This window comes from Saccostrea cucullata, unplaced genomic scaffold, assembly GCF_032062105.1.
Source record: "Saccostrea cucullata isolate Sc308-1 unplaced genomic scaffold, CSIRO_AGI_Scuc_v1 ctg3357, whole genome shotgun sequence".
Lineage (NCBI taxonomy): Eukaryota > Metazoa > Mollusca > Bivalvia > Ostreida > Ostreidae > Saccostrea > Saccostrea cuccullata.
Genome location: NW_026933307.1, coordinates 1 through 24,592, shown reverse-complemented (window position 1 = coordinate 24,592; position 24,592 = coordinate 1). Strand labels below are relative to the sequence as shown.

The 24,592-nt window shown below is 32.8% G+C and overlaps 1 protein-coding gene and 2 long non-coding RNA genes across 3 annotated transcripts; all 3 read right to left on the bottom strand.

The window, feature by feature from the left end:
• Positions 1-7,693: 7,693 nt before the first annotated feature.
• Positions 7,694-8,786, bottom strand: LOC134237955 (uncharacterized). The gene is made up of 3 exons (XR_009985911.1): positions 8,719-8,786; positions 7,965-8,114; positions 7,694-7,743 (listed from the first exon to the last, which is right to left on the bottom strand). It is a non-coding gene; the product is annotated as an uncharacterized LOC134237955 (long non-coding RNA).
• A 4,665-nt stretch (positions 8,787-13,451) lies between these two features.
• On the bottom strand, positions 13,452-14,421 carry LOC134237953 (uncharacterized). The gene is made up of 3 exons (XR_009985910.1): positions 14,343-14,421; positions 13,777-13,938; positions 13,452-13,585 (listed from the first exon to the last, which is right to left on the bottom strand). It is a non-coding gene; the product is annotated as an uncharacterized LOC134237953 (long non-coding RNA).
• Positions 14,422-15,827: 1,406 nt separating this feature from the next.
• Positions 15,828-18,071, bottom strand: LOC134237954 (hemicentin-1-like). The gene is made up of 5 exons (XM_062720086.1): positions 17,977-18,071; positions 17,805-17,867; positions 17,174-17,335; positions 16,818-16,967; positions 15,828-16,066 (listed from the first exon to the last, which is right to left on the bottom strand). Exons 2-5 carry the CDS (start codon positions 17,851-17,853, stop codon positions 15,828-15,830), a joined length of 600 nt encoding a protein of 199 aa, XP_062576070.1. The 5' UTR covers positions 17,854-17,867; positions 17,977-18,071.
• Between the last annotated feature and the right edge of the window lie 6,521 nt (positions 18,072-24,592).

The window sequence follows — 24,592 nt, the reverse complement described above, 5'->3', positions numbered from 1 at the left end:
ATTTATGCGAAAGAAAACTATTCCTAAAAGGATATCTGATACATATCTTTGTGATACAACTTCTGATTTTTATTTATCGGTATATAAACTTTTGTTCATAAAATTTTAGAATCGTATAAATGATCTTTTATTACAAGTAACAATTTTGTTATCCAAATTGGTAAATTGAAAATTTCAGTGATGTTTTGGAAAGTAATTTTTCCTGGAAAATTGTAGAATTTCATATAAAGCATTGAAAATCTAGTGGGATATATTCGAGGTATTAAGGATCTAGGTTGGTGTGGGTATAAAAAAAGCTTTTAAATCAAAGTATGTCCCTAGAAAAATATAAATTATTATTTGAGAAAAAATTAAAGAAAATTACCTTTTCTCCCGTGTTAACAATTTCAGAAAAAATCTTTGTTCGTACACGTTACTTTACACAGAATTTAAGGCTGCCCTTCTGGGTGAAAAAAAATCTTCACCGAAAAAGATCTAGGTGGAGTTAAGTAGAATCCAACATACTTACATTTAGACATCAAGTGTTCTGTAGAAAAACGGTGGAGGAAAACAACAGAGCTCAAGTGTTCTGAACGGCCTTCTTCATATATATCTACATGTCTTTCCTTGCACTGATATGGAGCAATTCTGATTGTCATATCAACAAATAGTACTACTGTAGCCCTGTTGTGATTCTTCATTTCAATTCTTATTTATACAAACGTTGAATATGAAGAAAAGGATTCTATCTTTAAAAATATAAACAGTACATTTGAGAACTGGGTGACAACCATGGACCCCTGGTAATTCCAGTGTTGGGATCAGGTGCCTAGAAGGATTAAGCATCCCCTGTTGACCGTTCTCATCCATCGTAACATCCCTTAGACAAATTTAATGTGTACAATATAAACAGTTCGCCAAAATACAACATACAAATTGAACGATATCGTAACGCTATTTATCCACATCAGAAATTAAATTGCCAATAAAATGCCATTTAAGAGACAATTCTATGTCGACAATATCATGACAATATCTTGTCGTATCAATATGGTTTCTGTTCCGTATTTTTTTAAAAATGAGATATAACACTATTTAACAAGGCAACAAGCGATGTCCATTTTGATAGTTATTGAAATAAAAATAAATTAGGATGACAAACAAAGGGCTTGGGGTTGTTATTGACAGGGGGTTATGGTTAGTGTTAGGGTTAAATTTTGGTTAAAGCATTATAAGTTTAACAATAAATCTTCGATATCGTCGATATCTACAGTGGGGCAAAGTTAATGATAAGAGAGTACGTACATACGTACTTGGCTCCAATCATTGGCCCCTTACCATTTCAACTAAATTCTTAAGGATATTCCTAATTTCCAATGTTGCGGCAATAAGCATCACTGAAGAGACATAATTTGTCGAAATGCGCATCCGATCCATCAAAATTGGTACCATTGGGAACATAAGACTAAAATAGCGCTAGCAATAATACTCGGTTTCAAAATGTGTGAACCATCTGTATAACACATAAAGCCTTTGAAGTTTGGAAAGAGACACTTTCTCTTTTCTGCATTGTTGCAAATGGTAACTATTTGATCCCATTCATAAACGCTATTTTCAAACTTCAAGGTATATTGCTATGATAACTGTCAAAGATATGAACCAATCGTTGTCTAAAATGAGTTTATGATAGCAAATACTTTAATCATTACAGACCTTTTTTTTACACAAACCTGTGACAATAAGTGTTACGGTTTCAGTCATAGCAAAAAATGACTCCTTAAAAACTTTCTGTACAAAAAAAGATCAAATATATTCCAAGAAAAGGGAAGATAATGAGGACTTAAACAAAGTTACGATGCCATCAACGTCAAAACATCTTTATTTATTCCTTGTCACCATCATTCTACGACCTCATTTATGCCTCTACAGATGGAACTTACAATAATCCTCTGAAATTACTTGCAACCCTTAAATTCACGTTTGCATAACTCCACTACGTACACAAGTCCTTGGTAAAGGGTGAAGACTAAATTCATTTTTTTTTTGGTATTTTGTAAAGGTATAAAACAAAGTATGCAATGTACATTTAGTGTATTCGTCTGAGACAAAAGAGTATTTTATACATTTTGGGAGGGGGGGGATCATTATCTTTATTACTTGACATATAGTCCAAGGTGCCAAGGTACTAAACATCTTATTAAAGTAATGGGTTGGTAGTAACAAAATATCTCACTTCCTTTAGAACAATTATTTTGATACTTTAAAGAGCAAGAACCATCTTATGCATAAAATGGCCCTGTACTTCTATCAATTAATTAACTATCACCCTCTTTCCCATTTTATATATCAGAATAAAGTAGACACTTGGTGCTTTCATTTTCTATAATAAAATTACGTTTTGAGTATTTAGATATTAGAAAACAGGTTTGAGAAATTGCAATGTTCTTGAAATTTGCAGAAAACATGCATAATTTTGACTACCTTCAGCAAAGAATTAAAATATGAACACAGCCCACGATCCAAAAAATAAAACATGTTTTTTGATCTTCAGAAAAAGAACTCTCATTATGTTTTTGCATATCTTGGATCAGAGGTTGTACTCTATATGAAATATTGAAAAAACACTTCAACTTTAGGCCATTTTCAAAGAAATTTGGAAATGTGGGAAATGACGCATTTTATGACGTCATAATGTATTGAATACAGGAAAAATTACCTCATGATTTATAGATACGTGGTCACCAACACTCGAAGTGATAAATACTGCATTTGCAACCTAAACTGAGCGTTTTTGATTTTTCGGAAATTCTCAGGGCCAAATAAGGCCTAACGTGGCTCTTGCTCTTTGTTAGACGAATAGCTAGAGCTGTCAACGTCATAGTTCCGTTCAGTTACACGACCACACTGTACATTTGTCAAATATGATGTAAAATGTGTTGTTTTCAGTACCCTAGGTGATACTTTTGTTTGCTCTTACTTCAATGACCATAATAAATACTTTCAAGGAATAAAACAAAATAACGATAATACTTCCTTTGTGCATTGAAACAGAAAACATTGTAGATTGAAAATTTCATTTTTTAAAATTGTTTATTCACAATTGATATTTATTACAGCTATTAAATTATACTAAAGGAAGGGTTATTGTCTTGTTTTAGACTAAATGTATAAATATTTTTAAGTATCTTTTTGCTTAATTGACACAGGGAATCGACACAGGAAAAGATTTTTTTTTTTTTATGAATTTTCTAACGAAAATTTTCTTCATGGGAACATAAAAATATGTCTGCTAATGATGGCATACCGATTAGTGCCCTTTCAGAATCCACCATATTTCCAAAGCCTTGACTATATAGGATATATCAATGAGGAATTATAACATTTTTTAACGTCAGCCTCAGGGACATTGTACCCAGAAGTAATTTTGTAGCGGGCCTATTGCAAAATATGAAAATTTATGAGTTCCATTTTTATTGAGGAAGCAGATGTTTATGATGCCGTTATGTCAATTTTATGGGTAGAAGACATATCGCTCAGGCGCAGTCCTAAATTATATAATAATATTTAAAAGTTTTGAATATCATTTCAGTCTTTGAGGCTTTTAAGTGGTAAGAACACTAATGCTTTTTTTTTTTCAATCGGTGAACTAGTGCAATTCAATTCGTGAATTAGTGAATTTATTTAGTGAGCTCATTACTCATAGTATCTCTAGTTTTTTTAATAATAATTTTTTTAAAGCTATGGATATGTTAAATGCAATTAGCTCTCAAGAAAAAGTGCCCCTTCGACATTGTTGTCCCCCGCTTGAAAAGTGGGGGATATTAATTCGGGTTTGTCCGTCCGTCCGTCTTTCTGTCTGTCTGTAACACTTTCGTTTCCACACGATATCTCGAGAACCCTTGGAGCTTTTGAAATGAAATTTAGCATAGCATCTTCCTATGGACTAAAGAAGACCCCTATTGATTTTGAGGTCAAAAGGTCAAAGGTCAAGGTCATAAATAAGCAAATTCTGTCTGTTATAACACTTTCGTTTCCACACGATATCTCTAGAACCATTTGAGATATTGCAATGAAATTTTACATAACAACTCCCTGTGGCCTAGGGAAGACCCCTATTGATTTTGAGGTCAAAAAGTCAAAGTTCAAGGTCGTAAATTTATACATTCTGTCTGTGTGTAACACTATCATTTCCGGGCGATATTTCAAGAAGATTTTGAGCTTATGCAATGTATTTTAAACCAAAACTCCCTAGGACCTCTCTCACCCCTGTCAAAGTGCCCCGCCCCGTTTGTTTTATTAGTATTTATAGCATTACATGTCGCTATTTTTAGCACAGGGGCATGAGGAGAGTTATTGCGTTTAAAACTTGTTCTGGCGGAATTTATATTCTTATCACATCTATTAGAACTGTTTAGACGTTACGCGCGATGTTGGTGACGTTTGACGTTACGCTTTAATAGCGCTACAGAAAAATTGACGTAATGCTTCTAATAGTGTTACTTGCTTGACTGGTACCCTATCGCTTCCTCTTTGTACTTGAAATACGAGTTTAAAAAGTCATAGCTACTAACATTTAAACTTATGAACATATAAGGCGCTGGGATTTGTATACATATATGATAAATTTTGTTAATTACTCGAAGCACTCTTAAACGCTTTTTCATGTATTACGTTGAAGCAAAACGAATTTTACGCGTTAAAAACGTCCACTGGACAAATATGTTGAACCTCCTAAATGTTGCGTAAAAAATTAATTAATGGAGTAAATTTATAATTCTGACATTCAATCTGGCCGTTTAGAGTAGCACATTATGAACATTCAATTATTTCTGTAGTTGATGGGGAAAACAATAAAATTTAGCGATTCGGAAATAGGCATTGTCTTATTTTTGCATGTCATTTTAGACGCTGGACATTTCTGTTGAACTTATAGCCCAATTAATAGCTCCAAAGGATGCAGTTTGATATCAAAGTCAATGAAATATTTAAAATCTATATGAAAAGCACATTATTTTGATATAATTTGTTTCTATTTAAAGTTTCTTGTAAATGAGTAAATTTATTGTTTATATTGATATGCACGTTTTTAATTAAAAGCGTTACAGATACTTCATCTGTAAAAACTATCGCTCTCTATTTCTTGCCAACATCAAGGCCGTAACTACCATTGAGGCAAGTGAGGCAAATGCCTCACTAAATGTTTAGATTTTTTTTTTTTTTTTTTGAAAAGTGAAAAAGTTTTACAGTGAACTTATAAATTATGTGTGTCTTCGTACTAAATTAATGTTTTCAATTTTTTTTTTCAATATATGTAAATCGTTCATCTCACCCGGTGCCTCATTGTCATTTAGAACGAATGTAAAATATTAGAAAAATATGTTTTGTAAATTGTTTGATTGTTTAACATCCCTTCCAAGCTTTTTTCATTCATATGGAGACATCACTCCTTGTCGATAAAGGGCTCAAGTTTTAAATCTGCACTAGGCTTTCAGGGTCACTGAAGATGATGAAACAGTGAGATATTTTTTGTGCCATCACTTACTGGGACGTAGGACCTCGGTTTTTAATCTCATCCGAAGGACCGAACTATCCCGCAGTGGGATTCGAACTCGCGATGTAAGGATCAACTCCTTATTCTGCGACTTTAGAGCGTTCGCTCTAACCACTGTGCCATTCGGTCGACAATTCCAAACGTATTTCTAAGATTAAATCTTTTATGTACCCAAGTTTCAGGATCGCCCTCCCTCCCCCTGGAAACCCCCGTCACTGACCATCAGGTACTACAGTTGCTCCGTCTGGGACTAGTGCCCAGCACCCTTGTCTCACTAAAAATTTGAGCCTAGTTACGGCCTTGAACATTTAATGCAAAATCGTTAATACAGTCACCAACAAAACGGATAGCTCTAGTAATTCTAGATTCACTTTTGAACGCGCTACTCACAAAAAATGCATGACCCCTGCTAAAAAATGTAACGCGTTACACGCTTAAAATACCTATAATACTTAAAATTTATTTGCGCTTTAAAATTCTATTTTTTGCATAAAAACTATCTAAATGTTATTTTCTTACTAGAATCAAGTAGTTCTGTTTAAACCCTATCCATACATACCAAAATCATCTATATTGCGAGTATATTTTAAAAATCACCGATGAGTTTAATAGGTCATATTCTAAAATTGAAAAATGGCACTAACACCGCGCGTAACGTGTTTAGTAAAGGTCAAATAAGACACCATGTATTGTGTAAAATTTTGACAATATCAAACGTGAATATATACATGTTTGTGACTTCATGTTTGCATATAATTTTCACTAACGTACAGCAGTTCCGTGGTGAAGTGGTATGTCTCCCGCTTCACATGTGAGAGGTCCCGGGATCGATTCCAGGACGATCTATTTTCTTTTTTTTTTTCCGAAATACTTTTTTTTAACTAAATGATAGTATTCAGCATGTGAAATGAAAAATTTATGAGGTCTAGCTTGTACAAACTTAAAATCATCATTACAGTGTGATAAATATTCCAATTAAAAAGAATCTTCTACACATATTATAAAGAATAATCAATCAAACCTTTATATCCATATTGGCATATTTTATTTACTTCAGTTTACATTTAATAATTCTACAAATTCAGTCAAGGGGATCCGAACCTCTGACCCCCCCCCCCCCCGACCCCCGAACTGCGCATGGTTTAATTTTCATTAAGCGGGGGACACAAATTCTCTGAATTAGCTTGTTTTCATTGAATTTATATATTTTTCTACCATTCTGGCTCATATTTAGCATTAAAAAGCATCTTTCAAATAAACAAGTAAACACGTTGAATGATAGTCGTTACGATGGAGGTGATTACGTAACATATTTTCAAATGCTTCAATCTACATAACGATTGAAGCTCATTTTGACCTCTGTTATACGATATACTGACGTCAAGCGGAGTAATACGTTTTTGACGTAACTCATTGTGACGTAGTTAACTTATGTTATATGATATAAACTAAATTTTTTACCAATCAAAAGACGTGTTACAACTAAAATTCAACATATAGCGAGTGATCAACAAAAAAGAGTGCAAGAGAATCTCAAATGGACTTTAGGCCTCCCAGGATTTAGCTTCTTTTCCCAACTTTTGGGCCTTCGTCGTATCCATTCAGCACAACCAGGTCCTGAGAGAGAGATAAACAACTAGTATTGCGTAGATCAATGCATTCGCGAATGAACATTTACCAACTGATCAGGAACCAATCACCTTTTCTTTAAGACACACGTACATACTTTAATCTAAGCCCTCTTACTTTTAAACTGACTGCATTTCTTTGTTTAATATTTGCAAAATGATAACTTTAAACAACACTTTAGTAGAAAAGCTTTACAATTTAATAGAACATCAAGTTCTATAATGAAGACACATAGCAATGATATATGAAAATATTGTTGAAGTTAGTTATCTTATAAATTTCATACAGGATTCAATGTTCAGTGATTTACGGAATTACGATGGTTTCTGGCCATGACGATAATAATTTGAGTAACTTGTCTCTTTGATCTTTGATTAACAGTGTCAGCAGTTTTAGCAATTCAATACTTTCCTCCTTTTCTATTTTGAACATTTCCGTTTCCTGCTTTCTTTTCTCTATATCTAGTTTTCCTTCTTCTGCCTTCTTTCTTATCTCTCTGTCCAACTTGATTTTATCTTTAAGATAATTGGAGATAGCATTTTACATTCCCTATTTCACCACCCAGGCACCTGTGCAAGTCTTATCTGCAATCATGTACATCAACATGTAAAAAGTGGATTCTTTACAGCTAGAAATATTAAACTACAATGAAATAAAAAAGATAAACAATTATTAATTATCATAATTATCATTCTAATATTTAAGAAAATGAACACCGCATTTAGTGGAAGAATGATATTCCGGAATCAGCAGACTTCGTACACAGTGACGTACTTAATCATGCTCAAAATTTTACAACACTCACCTGAGTTAGTGACATTAACATAAACGGTCACCTGCACTGATTCCGGAGAAGCTGTGTGTGAGCATGCGTAAGTTCCAGAATCTTCCAGCACCGCTGAGGGTTTCCTCAGAGTTGTGAACATCTTTCCCGAGGTCACATTGTACCCAGAACCTAAGAGAAACAGTGATGTTGTTCATTCGTCCACAATACTATGTTTTCATTAATTTATTATTAATCACCCTTTTAAAGGCTATCATTATGTATGTTACTATGTGTATTATATTGCCTTTAGCAGGATTAAAATAAATTGAGGGGGTTCATAAAGCTACTTAAATATTGGTATCGATGCTTAATTTTCAACTGTAATAATGGATTTACATAACAAAGACTTTTGGTGCTTCCTATGTTTATATTTTTAAAAAAAAACAAGAGAGCATTCCTTTTAATATTAAATATGGAAACAACAAACAGTAATCAAGTCCATTGAAAGGTTTTTTTTTATTTTGAGTGAGAGTCAGGAACAATGTGAACATTCTGAAAGAAGCCTTAATAAGGCTTTCAATAAGGATTCAGAGAAGAACAAATCGAAATGTTGTTACATGTAACTCATTACATGTAATCAAAATTAAATGCAACATAAGTAAACATTTTCCTTTTACATAAAAATTTTACATTATATTACTGTTAAAAATTACCTCGGCATGTTTTATATGATAGATTAGTTTCTTATTTTAAAAAGAGTAAAACAAAACTCTAGACAATTTTCATTCAATACCAGATAAAATTTTCTTTCCATTCTTCTGCCCAATAAAACTTCCCCCAATTAAACTGATCAGAAACTTGACCCCCAGGGCATTGTGGGTTGATGTCTTCCTTGCAAGTTTTACATGAATATATAGGGGTATCATCTGTAGCGAAAACCCTGGCTGAACTAAACAAAGAACACATATATTAGTAAGATGATTCGATGTGAGAATAATCCGTGAATTAAATTTATTGTAGTCTATACTATCAGCTTAAGGTTAGAAAAAGTACGTGTGTATAATAAAAGTATTTCATCTAAAACTTTAAAATCTTCTTCTCATACGATCCTATGGTTCAGTGGAAAGTTAATTAACTAAAACACTGATACGCTGACAAAGTTGGGTCTTTGGGCAAATTCTGACGATTTGAGCTATGAAAGTTGAATTTGGCCTGAAGGTAATTCCATCCTCCAATATCATGTCAAAGGGTTTTGCAAAAACTGTCATTAATTTAAATTCATACCACTTAAAACAAAGTTTGTTGAAAGAATGCTTTCAATAGGTGTAATGATAAATATTGTTCAGCAAAAGCACTTTAAAAATGTATATTTTCATTATTAGATCAATATATTCAATCTTTAAAAAAATGTGAAAAGGGTAGTTACTCCTTCTCAGATATTTTCATTATGACATTTTCCTTATTATATTTTTAATGTAAAATAGATTCTTAGGTATTCGCATTTCAAAATTTTCTTATACATGTAAGTGGGGCCAAGTATTTTGGAGCTCTTAGTATCAGAATATATGCATTTGAACCAGTTTTTACAGAATACTGGGCCAGGTAATATTTTCAAAAAATAGACGATTTTTTCATGTTAACATACACGTTTGTTCATCTATGTCTCCCGTCTTAAATAATATGGTGATCTATAATTTTTTTTGCGATAATTGGTAATTTTAACTATAATAAATGAAAATAAATGCAGTTCTTGTACTTTGAACCATTGAAATTGTGAGGGTGAAAAAACCTTAAGAAAGAAATCGGTAAAAGTAAAAAAGTAAGATCAACTTTTTATGATCCAAACCTGGGCAAGAGAAACTTGAAGAAAGCAACAAAAATGAGTGTCTTTTTGCACAACTATGCGTGCAATAACCACTATTATTATATAGCTGATAAATAGTCTCTAATAAAATACTACCAAAAATTTAGAGAATTTTAGTGTTCAATATCTTGACGTTTTATTGAACGCTGACTTTGTACTACGTGCTGGGGGGGAATACACCGAAACATTCCGAATACGAGCGTTCAATATCGAACGCCGCGTTGTAAACAAAATAAGTCGTCTGGTCAAATTCTCAGAGCTAAATAATTTTTAATGAAATGAAGTGTCATTTAGGTAAGATGTATTTATTTTTCACACAAATTGAAATTTTTATTAAAGATTTGTACGTATTAGAACATTGTAAACATTCTAAATCATAATCGACTTGGTTAAGGCTTTCTGATTACAGGACAGACGTAAATTTGAATATCGGTATTAAAAAAAAATTTGTCTCTGTTTTTAATTGAAATAATTATTACAAATTATGACCCAACCTGTTTACACATAATAAAGGAGTTAGAACTTACAGTCCCATCGGACTGCTTTGGCTGTTCAAATGCAGTCGCAAGCTCGTGCATTTGAACAGCCAACTTGTGCCGCTCGAGTAATGAACCTTTAGACAATTCAGACAGCGGAACCAATTTTATGACATTAGAGAATTTTTCCTTAAATCTAAATATTGTTATGGAGCCGATGTGTTGAATAATTTTAACGTGAAAAGTAGAAAACACTTGCTGCGGCCTTTTTTAGATGTATTGACAAAAATAACTAATTCATTTTGTTATTTCCATTCTAATGTCGACACGACATATCCCAAGGCAAACTGCATGCAATAAAAGATACCAAATAGTGCAGTTGTTTGACACATCTGTTTTAAATTTTATATCTGAAATTAAACCAGTAAAAGACGTTTATCGATATCTAGCAACATTGCTGCATGGGTATATATAGTATTGTGGTGACGTCAGAGGGTTTTTAGAGATCCTGTAAGTGACGTCAGAGGGTCCTCAGAGATCCGAAAATGATGTATTTCTAGGCTCGGGATAAAGCCAATATCAAATTACATAATTATGGGGTGTGATATGTTGCTAAGAAACTTGTTCGTGTGGAATAACAAAGAAAAGGGGTACTTCCCCTGCAAAGGATGGGCAGTACGGGAAGTGGGGGATAGGAACCTGCCGAGTCATGATGATATGCAAGTTTGCATTAAAGAATGCCAAAAGAACCTGAGTATAATAAAAACAAAAGATTTTTATTAAAGATCGTTCGTACAATAAACCTGCAATACACGACGTCGCTTTTCATTCATTACTACCTTATGTAAATCAGCAGTTGTAGGTCTACAGCATATTCGCACAAAACTTTACTCTGTCCTTTTGAAACTTTAATAGTCTTCTTGAAAAGGCCAAAGAATGTCCAATTTTTGATTCCTCGTCACCAGAATAAAGGCTCGGATCTGTGATTATGGATATTGCATATCATAGACTTTTAGAAAGCACGTTTTACGGAAGAAAATGCAGCTAAAACAATCCGTCTTTTCCTTAAACTTCAATATGCCAATAAGGGAATTGACGTAGTTAATATGAGTAATATTCTTAATCACAAAAGGGTCCAGTCTTGTATTCCACCATATTTTAAGTTAAAGACTGCACGCCTTGTATTTCCTACAAATCCACATCGACCATTGCTTCCAAACTTTACAAAAAAAAACTTTACATGGCCTGGATTCTGAGTATCTGAAACATAGTCATCCATCATGTTCAATAATTTTCGCCCTATAACTATAGTCCTGCTGGACACGTTATTAGAGGTGACGTAAATATAGTTAATAATGAGGACCTTAGATCACTTATTTTAGAAGTTCCTAAATATAGAGAACCCCGATCTTTCAACTTGAGTCAGAATTTCATAAGTATTATGGATTCCGTTGAAAATTACATCCAGACGATGGGCCAGATATGAAAAAGAAGACGTTGACACCTAGTCAGAATGGATTGAATTTTTAATTAGATCAATGTTAAAGTCGCGTATTGAAAGAATTAGATTGATTACATGATCAGTACGTACCGTTCCCTGCCGACAAAGCAGGTAACAACATTGTCTTCGTTTGTAAGGCTCATTATATAAATTGTGTTTTAGAAGAACTTGGATTTAACTCTACCGGTGGTAATCCTACTTATACTCATACTTCCCTTTCTAAGGAAGAAATTCTTCAAAATCAAATGTCAGTTTTAAATATTTTGAATATTCCATAGATCCAAAAGGAATTTGAACTACCATATCTATATATATTGGATTCCGAAATTTCATAAAAATCCTTACAAACAAAGATACATTGCGGGTTCCAGTAAATGTTCAACCAAGCCTCTTTCGTTACTCTTCACGAAGATATTGACAGTAGTGAAGGAAAAACTTCAGGAGTACTGTGCAACAATATAATCAAGAAGTGGTGTGAATCAAATGTGAATACTCAAAAATTCCAAAGAACTTTTGGATAATTTGAAATCACAAGATTTTACCAAAATCAACAGCTTAAAAACTTACGACTTTTCAACTTTATATACAACCATTCCCCACGATAAATTAAAATCCATGCTTTTTTGATATCATTGACAGCTGCTTCTTTAATAAAAATGGAACTCGTAAATTTACTTTAACCTGATCATTGGTCATTTGCAAATTGTTTTGTTAAAAAGATTCTGATTACACACACAAGTACTCTGAAGTTGACATCAAAAAGATGCTTGAGTTTCTGATTGACAATATCTACGTGGTTTTTGGAGACCAGGTATTCCAACAATCTATTGGAATTCCCATGGGTACCAATTGCGCTCCGTTATTAGCGGACCTATTTTTATATTCATATGTAGCAGAATTGTGCAAAATCTTATGTGTGGAAAGAAGAAAACACTTGACGTGGCCTTCAACCCGACATTTAGATATATCGACGACGAATTGTCAATTAACAGCGGTAATTTCCATTCTTGTCGATACGATATATCCTGGTGAGCTTGAGATAAAAGATTCCACAGAGTCTGACACATCTGTTTATTATTTGGATATTTTACTTGAAAAAGACGTTAATGGTTATCCAACAACCAAGCTCTATGATAAAAGTGATGACATTACCTTTTCTATCCTCAACTCCCTTACTTATGCAGCAATATACCTTCATCACCTGCGTGTACGGAATGTAGTATATATCTCAGCTTGATTCGATAAGCAAGAGCTTGTTCTACGAATGAACAATTTCTAAAACGAGGTAAATTATTGACATGTAAGCTGATGAAACAAGAATATCCTGTTTAAAGTCATCATTTCGTAAGTTCAATGGTCGATACAATGACCTTGTAGAGGATACCAATTTATCATTGGAAAAGCTTTCCGACGCGGGGATTTCCTACTTGTTAACGCTTTATTTGTCCTGAATAACATATCATACTGATACGAAAGTAGCACATGGCGGATGTGAGGATAACCAGGGGATGCTCAGCTTCCATGGCAGGGATCCCACTTCTGATGTTTCTAAGGCCGTGGATTAGTCCATTTTGTATTAATTTCTAGGATTAAATTATTCACATTTTACTATTTAATTTTTATATAGGCGAAAAATCAAAAGAGGTATAACAAAAATATCTGAAGTACTTGGTTCCGTAGATATTTATATAGATGGAGACATAAAAAGGTTCCGGATAGGAAGAGTGAGCACACAAGTAAGTTCCCGAATCGTCAACTTCTGCTGATGACTTCATTAAAGTTGTGGATGTGTCTGTTGTAGTTATATTGAATCCAGAATCTACAAAACATCAAATTGCCTTGCAGAAAGTATAATATCAATTATATTATATATTATCAATAACTAAAATAACATGTTGAAAAAAAAAAGTAAAACATTTCTCTATTTTTGTATATTTAAAACAACTTAATAATTGCCAAATTAGGAAAAAGGTCATTTTTATTTTATTTTTAAAAAGACAAAATTGATACCTGGTGATATTTTTTTGCCGTCTTTCTCCCAGAATAAACCCCCGCCAGACAAATTAAATAAGGATTCAGGATTGGTAACAACGCATGAAAGGTTTATCGATTTCTTGCTTTCAACTGAAATATTATTTGGAGGCATCACCTGCAGCACAAGCCTTGGAAGTACTTTACAAAAGAAAAAATCGTAAAGAATATTTTTTTTAACCAATCAATAAATATGGGACTAAATTTATCATAGCAAAGAAGATTATTGTATCTAATGCACTTATATAATTTATATTTCTTATTTACCGAGATATCATGAAAAGGAAAAATATTTCTTATACAAGGATTCTTTTTTATTTTTAATTCTTTTTCACATACCTACCAACCCCTTAACCCAACCGACCCCATCCACCATGTAAAAAATTGTCTGCAAATATTGTATTCTTATACATGTATCTGAGCATAACTGATTATTGTTCCAAGAGAGGGAAAAACCAGCAATGGTTTTCGTTTTTCAAAAGGGTAAGAAATTAAACATTTGACTTAGAAATGACAAACGCATTCTTCTTATTCTTTTTCCTCACCTCGTAAGAAAACACTCATACTTTCTGTTGTTTTACCATTTGATGCCGTGATATTCCAGTCTCCTAAATAAGTAATAAACATTTATATTAAAAATCAACATTATAATTCCGAAAAGTTAAATACGAGGGGTGTTCAATAAATAATGTACTGAACTGTATGACATAAAATACAGACATCATATGACATTAAGGTTGACTTTTTCGCATTATTGAACTTTAATGAATTTATAACAGCTTATGTGTCCACTTTTCATCACATAGTTTCATTGTGAGAAGCTGGAAAACAAGAGCTATTCGAGACACTGTATTAAAAATGAATGGTAAAGAATCAGTATACTAGAGTGAAATTAAACGCTTCATTAATGGTGCTGTAAATACTCGTAAAGAATCCCAAAGATATATTCATTGAAATATGTAACATCTACGGCAACCAATGTCTGTTTTATGGACAAATGAGCAGGTGGATTTCAATGATATATAATTAAATATTGGGCATCAAAAATGGGTACCGTCCTTGCCAACAAAAAATATAACAACTTATGTACTGTTTGACAAATTTCAACAAATAATTACTAATGTTGTATAATTGACTTTAAGACACACAAAAATTTGTCAAATTTGATAGACATCATTTCGGGAGTAGTTCACACAGTTTTAAAGATACGTTTGACAGTAAAAAAACTTAGTTCTCAAAAGTTACCCTATGCTTTGATAAATTTGTGTAAACGACAGCGTGTAAGAATATCTAAACAACTATTTTAAAATATCAGTAATTGAAGTTTTCCGCATTTATTTGAAATTCAAACAGATAATGAAACTTGAATCAATTGCTTAAAACTCTGGAAATAAAAATTACAATAAGAAGAACTTAACAAAAACGGCAAAGGTCTGAAAAGAGCAAAGAATTGCAAGAGCACAAAGACAGATTTATATGCAATTTTCTTAAATATAAGTGGTCTTGTTGTTCAATTTCTTATTCGGGGCGGCAGTTTAATTTCTGGAAGAGTAAAGCAAATTTTTTGCTAAAAAATCGAAAGGTTAATAAAGAGGAAAGAACCAGAATGGAATCCACTACATTAAATTTCTTCCTTTTTTGTGTGAGCGTCCAAATCCGCACGCCATGAAGAGTAAAGGATCTTTAGGCATTATTAATTTTTTTTTACATTAACAATATTAGCCAGATCTTCGCCTTTTGACTTATTTCATTTTCCAAACTTGAAAAAATACCTTACAGAAGAAGAAAACGAGTCCAGGAAACCATAACATCTGCCATTTCTTAGTATACTAAGGGTCATACACAAAAATGAGTTCTAAAAACAATCAGAAATTGGGGAAAAAAATTTACGGACATGTGTTCTAGTTAAAAGAGGATATTAAGTTAAATCATTAAGACTAAATCATTGAAAAGCGTCTTTTGCTTCTTTTCGAGCACCGAGGACATTATTTATTGAACAGCCCTAAAGACAAAATGTTCCCAGAAAAATTTTAGAACCCATCATCCTGTTGTAGAACATTTGGTATGTTGAGCACATTGCGTAATGTACCATTTCCGGTTGAATATGATGTTATTTTATATCTCAATGAAGAGTTGGTTATCAAGTTCCCATTGTGAAACCACTGGACACTAAGGTCGCTTATGTCATATATCTCTGTTTCAAGCCAAACTGATTTCCCCTCTCGTGATATTGAATCACTAATTCTGAAGAATAGTATCTCCACAGATTCTGTAAATTTAAAAAAAAAGTTTAGGATTCCTTCTTTTCAATTTTAAAATATCCTAAAATTAAACAGAGACAGATCCGTGCCTTTTCATACAATCCAAATGCTGTTTCTTGTAATCTTATTCTTGTTATATATTGTAAAAAATAAAATTGTTTTTTTTTTTTTATTTTTACATTTGCAAATGTTTTCCCTTATATAAACTATTTAAACAAGGCGTTTTTACATCTATATATGTACCAAAAATCGATTGTTTGTCATAATCGATCTACGTAGTTTGATAGTGACGTCATAAGCGATCGACGTTATAAACACATTCAATTTATACCGTTGAATTTTGAAAAAGAAAACGTTATGGTTTTCAAACTTAATTTGTTAAGTACGTTACTATTTGTAATAAATCACTCACAAATGCAAATATAAGAAATAAGGTATCATTTTTTGAGTTTTATTGGGATGTAAAACGGGTTGGCACATAATCAAATCTTCCATAAAGCCCGAAACGGGTTGGCACATAATCTTCCATAAAGCCCGAAGGGTTTTATGGAAGTTTGATTATGTGCCAACCCGTTTTACATCCGAATAGTGAAAAAATGATACCTTATTTCTTAAATAAAGACATATTTTCTTATCGACAAATAGAAATGAAATTCAAGATTTACTATTGTAAAGATTAAATCTGTCTACGTCATTATGACAAAAAGAATATTTTTTGAATAAATAGTATTTCATAATTTAATTAAATGAATAACAAACCTGGTCCTGTGATGTTTACGTGAATGGAAACATTTAATGGGTCAGGGTAGGTGGAATGTAAACAAAAATAATTTCCAGAATCACTGATCTCTGCTGAGGCTTTATTTAAAATTGTCGAAGTTTGTGTTGTATTAATGGTGAATATAGAACCTAAACATTTTAGGTAATATAAAAAAGCAATATTGCAATGATGTAAAATCTCATATTAGGAAAAGATATATCAATTTGAAAATGTCCATGCACACTATAAGAAAATAAGGACAAATGAGAAAAAAAGATCCTTGATCTTTTTTAGAGTTGCATCTATTTATATATTTGTCATGTTTAATCTTTTTTTAAAAATTGGTAAAAATAACCTGTCAATAAAGGCTTCCCATCTTTTACCCAGATAAGACTTCCACTTGTCAAATTAATCAGGGATCCAGGGTTCACCACAACACATTGAAGGGTGAAATTTTCTTTGGTTTCAATTGAGAGATCATATTGTGGTATCATCAGCAGCACCAGTTTTGGTAGCACTAAACAAAAAATAAACTTGTAAAATTCATTAAATGTTGAGGTTAGGTGATAAATATGACGTTAATGAACAGTTATCATGTTCAAAAGACAGTTAATCAGCATATCAAAGAGGCAACTGAAAACATCAGAAGAGGGATAGGATGCAATGGAGGAGTAACCATTCCCTGTCACATTTGCATCTGTCCTTTGTCATGTCCGGGTAAAAAGTGATAATAGATCACGGAAAACAAAAACAATAGAGAAAGTGAACTTCATAGAATCAAAAATGTATTGAATTAAAAGGGATACAATTCCACCTTGTTGAATTTATTTGTCAAAAAACAGAAAATGGAAGCAGTATATGGCAACAAAAAAAGATAAATTTAACTTAATTTTCTTTATAAAAGTCAAAATTTCTTTCGAAATTGTTTTTCATATTGAAAGAAAATATGGCTTTGACAAAATATCCTTTCCTTTCTTTATTCTCACCTCGTATGATGATACCCTTGTTCACCACTGTCACCCCGTTGGAAGCCATTATACTCCAATTTCCTTTAAAAAAATCAATACATTCGAACTTCAATTTTTACATAAAGTTCTAAAACAGATTTTCTTCTTTCCTTTTCTCTCAAAACGAAAAACTGAATTATTGTAACTATACCTTCATCCCTTTCATAAACACTTGATATCCTTAGCTGATGTAGAAATGTACCATTGGCCTTTGCAGAAGAAGTGATGAGTATTCCTGACAAAATACCACTTTATTATAACTCCATCGCGAGACCATTGGACAGTAAAGTTTGAGTTATCTGCTATCTCCGATTCAAACAATACTTCATTTTCTTCACGGAATACTGACTTGCTACTTCTGAAGTACAGAATTTCTAAAGATTCTGTGAATGAAAAAGAATTATTCGTTAGAGATAACCGCGCGCTTCTTGTCATGATCGGAAACTAATGAAAGAACTTTTGCAAAATGTTAAATAAAAAGACCATATTGGCTAAAGTTACCGTTGAGGCCTATGGGTCTCTAATTTTGTAAATGTGTACTCTAGGAACACAAGTTAATAAATTTACTCCAGGAGTTTTCAACTTTTCAAGTTAAGAAATATACTCCGGGTAGTGTTCTTATTATACATATACTTCTGGATATGAATTGCTCTACATTTTGCAACGTCATGCTACACACCTGGAAATATGTTTCAATTGTTTTTCACCGATGTAAAAACATTTTTTTTAACTGTCCCAGTAGCCTATAGCTAGTAGTATCGAAATCCCTTTGTGGATTTCTTTCCCAAAGTCCACGGCACAAGAAATGCTTACGCGCGTCTATTGGACATAAAAACTATTCTACCGCAAAGATAATTACTTGTTATATGGATAATATCATTTGTTAAAAAAAATCATCGTAATTAATTCAAGACTCAAAACGAATCTTTAACGCCAGGTTAGCAAATTTGTAGTAAGCTGACATGTATTCTTAAAAACGCAACATTTTCATCTACGTACGACTTGTTTCATACCAATTATAGCCGTATTCCGCCATATTTCTTTCAGATACCTTGTCTCATTGTAACGATGTATACCCCAATGCGCTCGTTACACTTGAATGATTTTTTGGATTGGGTATCGACTTGTGCACATCTCCGATGGTAAAGCATATGAGAACACATGAGGTGATCAAGACATTTCAAAAACAAAATAAACAACTTAATAATTATATTTTTGAATGATTATTGATTTGAATCAAAAGAAAAAAATGCAAGTTTGGAAGAGAAATTTAGATGCATGAGTACGTATTTTTACAGTGCGCCAATTTATGCAGAATAAACTTGAAATAAAAAGCAGTAAAATTTGCAAACACATTTTGAAATTATATCATTTGAATGGAACAAAACACCCAACGTCTTTGATTTGCAGGTCCTATGCAATTGATGCATATCGAGAAAACGCCTCGAACGCTGTAAACGTACCCATACCTGGTAATAAGGCTACTGCATCGGTTCGAAGATGTGCACAAGTCAAGTGATATACACCCTGAATTCCATTTATTGAAATATGCATCACAAAAAAGAAATAAACTCCATAAAAGCTCAATAGTAAACACACTGTCATTACTCCGTACACACTAGCACGACGATACACTTAGTCCGTGCTGATCAGATTTTGGTCAGGGAAAATATCAAAAGTGGAAAGAGAAGTTATTTGGTATTTGCGCGGCTGAAAGGGGGGGGGGGATATTATAACTGATGTTCATAAGCTATAATTGTGAATTGTTTATCTACATGTAGTTCTAATATACATTCTATACAAAGTAATGTATATAGTCTGCAGTTGGTTTGCGTCGCAAAATTCATTTGTCCATTATAACTGATTATTTTAGTACTAATCTCAAATCTAAACAAAGTAATTTGATGTACGGCTATAATTTACTTCAAATCTTAAAAGCTATTAACCAGAATACAAATTTTTATGTGTACATCTATACATTCTTTAACACATACACACACACACGGAGAAAGGCCATCCCCTGTTCAGATTGACATTTAGGCATTTGATTTTTTGGACCGGGGGGGGGGGGGGGGCGGGGGCAAACAGAAATAATTGACATGACCGTTATTTAAATATTCTTGGAAGACAGACATTTCTGCCGAATTCAGTTTTGAGATTTTTTTAAAATGTGTCACTCCGACCACAAAGTATGTGCATTTTGAGGAATGTAACTGTTTTATAATTATGTTGTTACAGGAAGTATTTCGAGATTTCAGTATCCCTGCCTGATAGTCTAAGTATTTTTTTATGCGCCCGGATCGATAGATCCGGGGCGTATATTGTTTTTGTCCTGTCTGTCTGTCTGTCTGTCTGTTTGTCTGTTTGTCTGTTTGTCTTCAAACTTTAACCTTCGCCATAACTTTTGAACCATGAGAGATAGAGACTTCATATTAGGTATGCATACTCCACTAAAGAAGCTCTTTCAAATGACACCAAGATCAATAACCTTGTGACCTTGGCTGTGACCTATATGCTAAAAATAGCTTTTTTCGAACTTTCGCAATAACTTTTGAACCATGAGAGATAGAGAGCTTCATATTTAGTGTGCATACTCCACTAATTAAGCTCTTTCAAGTGACACCAAGGTCAATGACCTTGTGACCTTGATTGCGACCTATATGCTAAAAATGCTAAAAATAGCTTCTTTTTTTTAACTTTCACCAAAACTTTTGAATCATAGGAGATAGAGACTTTATATTTGGTTTGAATACTCCACTAATTAAGCTCTTTCAAGTGACACCAAGGTCAACGACCTTGTGACCTTCATTGTGTCCTATATGCTAAAAATAGCTTTTTTGAACTTTAACCATAACTTTTGAACCATGAGAGATACAGACTTCATATTTGGCATACAAACTTAACTAATCAAGGTCTATCAAATGAAACCAAGGTCAATGACCTTGAGACATTGACTGTGACCTATATGCTAATAATAGCGTTTTTCTAACTTTGCTGCCGCCGGGCGCATAGTGTTTCACAAACACATCTTGTTTTATATATATAAATAATTTCTGTAGGTGAATTTGGGAGATAATTTTAAAAGTTAGGGTAGGGATACTTGACACTGGTTGAATACGGATAATTATTATTTATTCTTTTGTATATTGAACGCTTTCTCTCTCTCTTTCTGTAACCACCCGTTGGGGCTAGGATAGGTATAAAATCCTACGCACTTTGTGCTGTACCATTTATTATGCCTTAGGGCAGATCAAGGATTTTTTTCAGGCGGGATGTCGAAACTTCATAAATTGAATAATAATTTTACTTTGGACAGGAAATTAACACAAACGCCCAAATTGAAAGAGAAACTAGACGTACATGTATTATGAGCAATGAACTCACTATATGATACCCCCTGCCTCCCATATGTTTATAATGGCAAAGTCCATATTTCGCTAAACCCATACGTGTCAGATCAAAAAGTAAAATAGAAGGTGCATAATGGTACATGTAATATGTAATAAACTTAAGATTCTTTGAAAGTTTCATTAAATTTCTCTAAGTGGTGTAAGAGGATTTGCGGATAAGAGATGGGTACCCCAAAGCGTAACAGACAGACGAACGGACATAACGATTACCTCCCACTTTTCAGGCGGGGGATATGATAAACGTGAAATATAAATCACAGGAATGGAAACATTGAGAACTTTCTCGAATACCTTCTCAAACCTATGTGTCGAACTTGGACAACAGACAAGAGAACTTTTAAAAAGCTAGTTTTAGGTAGAATGTGGAACTCTCACGAGGAGTTTACTCTCTCTTCCTACATGTATATGCTTTTTCTAATAATCATTAATTTTTTATGCCTAGAAATTTAATTCACATTAAATTCTATTTTCATTATCATTGTACCAAAGAATCAAACTCGTTTATTATACCCCACGCGTGAGGTATAATGTTTTTGACCCGTCAGTCAGTCTTTTTTTTTTTTTTTTTTTTTTTGGTCATCGCAACTTCTCATAAACCACTGTACAGAGTTTTGTCGAACTTTGCAGATATTTATAGGAGACAATGTGTGTGTAGATTTGCATGTCACCAGGAAATTCCGAATTCTTTATTTTTCGGGAATTTCCGCACTTTTACATTTAAATTTTGGCCATATCTTGAATATAGAGGTGAGCAGTTTGTCAGCGCAACTCTTCATAAACCGCTGCACACATTTTCGTCAAACTTTGCAGATATTTAGGACACAATGTGTATAGATAAGCATATTACAAGGAAATTACGATTCCTTTATTTTTTTCTGGGAACTTCAGCACTTCGACTTTTGGGGGAGCGTGGGGTATGTGAACGTGCTCACTTTTTCTTTCATAGTGCATAAAATTATAAATAACTTTAAATCAAATTATATTAGGTCTAATAAAGCCAATACACAGTATTTATTTGATAATAATTGATCATAAAGAAATCCAATCTGTTTCAGACGTTTTTCTGACATTATTTTTATGAGAGTGTTATGCATGTTTTATTACACCCCCCCCCCCCTCATATCACGGGAAAATATCTTCAAAAGGTGAATGATTCGTAATAATGCCTGCTTTTTATGAATTTGATGAAGTTAAACCATGTACTTAATCGTAAATTTTATTTACAACATGTCAAGACAAGAGTAATGTTTATTTTTGAAAAAATTACTTGCATTTTTTTCAGTCAACCCAACTGAGCTTTCAACCTTTGATATTTTCCCTTACCAAATAAAATGATCGGCATGGGCCACGTGTGTCCAAGCATCTTTTACTGTTGAGTTAGCAATGGATTACATGAATTCTGAGATGCATTTTTCAATAAAAGTAAAATAGGATAATTCTTTCGACATGTGCACATCTCTGAAACGATAGCAGTAGTCAGGTAAATGTTTTTATCACTGCGTTTGACGCGTTTTCTCGACCTGAATGGGTGTTTGATGTACATGTATGTATTCCGTGTTAGTTTGTTTTCTATATTGCAGCAAATGCATTCAAAAATAATTTAATTCTCGGTATAGTTCTATTTTTTGTTGAATTTTTACTTTTCAAACATGTATTTGGTCAGTTTATGGACTTCTAAAAACTTTGTTATCGGAGATGTGTACATGTCGACAGTCAGGCTAGAAAATCACTCAAGTGAAGCAATCGTACAAGGCTATATATAGCAGGTACAGGTGACCAAAATTTTCAATTAAATATGGCGGAATCGAAGAAATATGGCGGACAAAGGCGTACAGGAATGTAGTAAGTCGTACGAAGATGAAAAATTATGGCTTTTTAAGAGTTCATGTCAGCTTTAAGATACTCTAATTACAACGGGACTTGCGAATTACGAGAATTACAAATTTTATACAAAGGATTTTTTCCTTGCCAAACGGAACATCTGAGAATTTGTTATAACTCAATGTTTATGAAATTGTTATCCAGGACTATAACCATATAATCTTTCTCTTTCTCCCTTTTCTCTCTGGTAAGAGAGATAACTCATTTGATGAGTACGTATTTATGTTCAACACAACTATTTTCTTAAATTCTGACTCTAATATTCTATATTTTGCTTGAAATTTTTCATCCAGAAATTTTATTAACTTATTACGTGAAAAGATGATTGTGTCTTTAAGGTAGTCCGATCCTCAGGTTCGTAAAAATTAACAGTTAAGTAATTGAAAATACCCATAAAAATATCCCTGAACGCACAAAATAATGTGAAATTACCCACAGTTTTTCTTTAAGTTTAAACATTAAAGTTGATCATTTTATAGAGGGAAAATTGTCAAATCTCCAATATTTATGCAGAAAAAGCGAATAGAAATATCAGTTATACATTTTCTATTTGCAAATTGATCAACAAATGTATTTTAGGTTAAAAAACAATAGGTATCCAATCATTCAGAGAAATTGTCATGATTTTTATGCTTATTTGGTATTTTATGTCTTCGATTTCCTTCATGTGTTATATAATACACAGTGTAAAATGCTTTTGCTATCATTGCAAGACATCACAAATCACTTCTTAATTCATATCATGCTAATAAGCATTGGTATCTAAGGATAAATTCAAGAAAATATATTTTCTCTAAAACTGTATTTATTTTCTTTCTTTGATAGGGTAAAATTGTCAATTTTTCATAAGACCTTTTATAAGACTTCCAAAAACCTTGAATCATATAAAGATGAATAAAATGAAAATTGTTGCATAAAAAAATCATTTTCAAGCTTCATAATAATGCATTTTAAATTAAATATTAATTTTTGGAGTGTTTTCATATACACTGTAATTATTTGTCCATTATTTATAAACTGTCTTTGTTTGTCCCTTTTTCCCAATAATTAAAAAGAGAACACAACGAGTTTGACCGGTCGGCAGGGAATACTAACTCCTCCATGGCACCTGATCCCACGGCTAATGTTTAAGAGGACCGTGTTAGCTCTGCTCCTTAGTTGTATTGTTTTAACCAATGAGGTTAAATACTTTACGTTATCTCCATATATTCCATCAAGTGACCGCTTTGAAAATCTTATTATTTTTAAAATTGGGTGAGATAGTGCATTATTTCTTAAGCTTAGATGCAATTCTACGAGAAAATTATTATTTTCAGCAATTACCTAACACGTTAAAGGTAAAATAGTTTATTATGGCCTGTTTTTTTTTTACCTTAGAGGACAATGTTTCACATATCTAATGAAATATATGGAAATATTGAACAAAAATCAAGCTCAAAAGTTCATAAAACAAATCAAAATAGGAGCAAAGCAAAC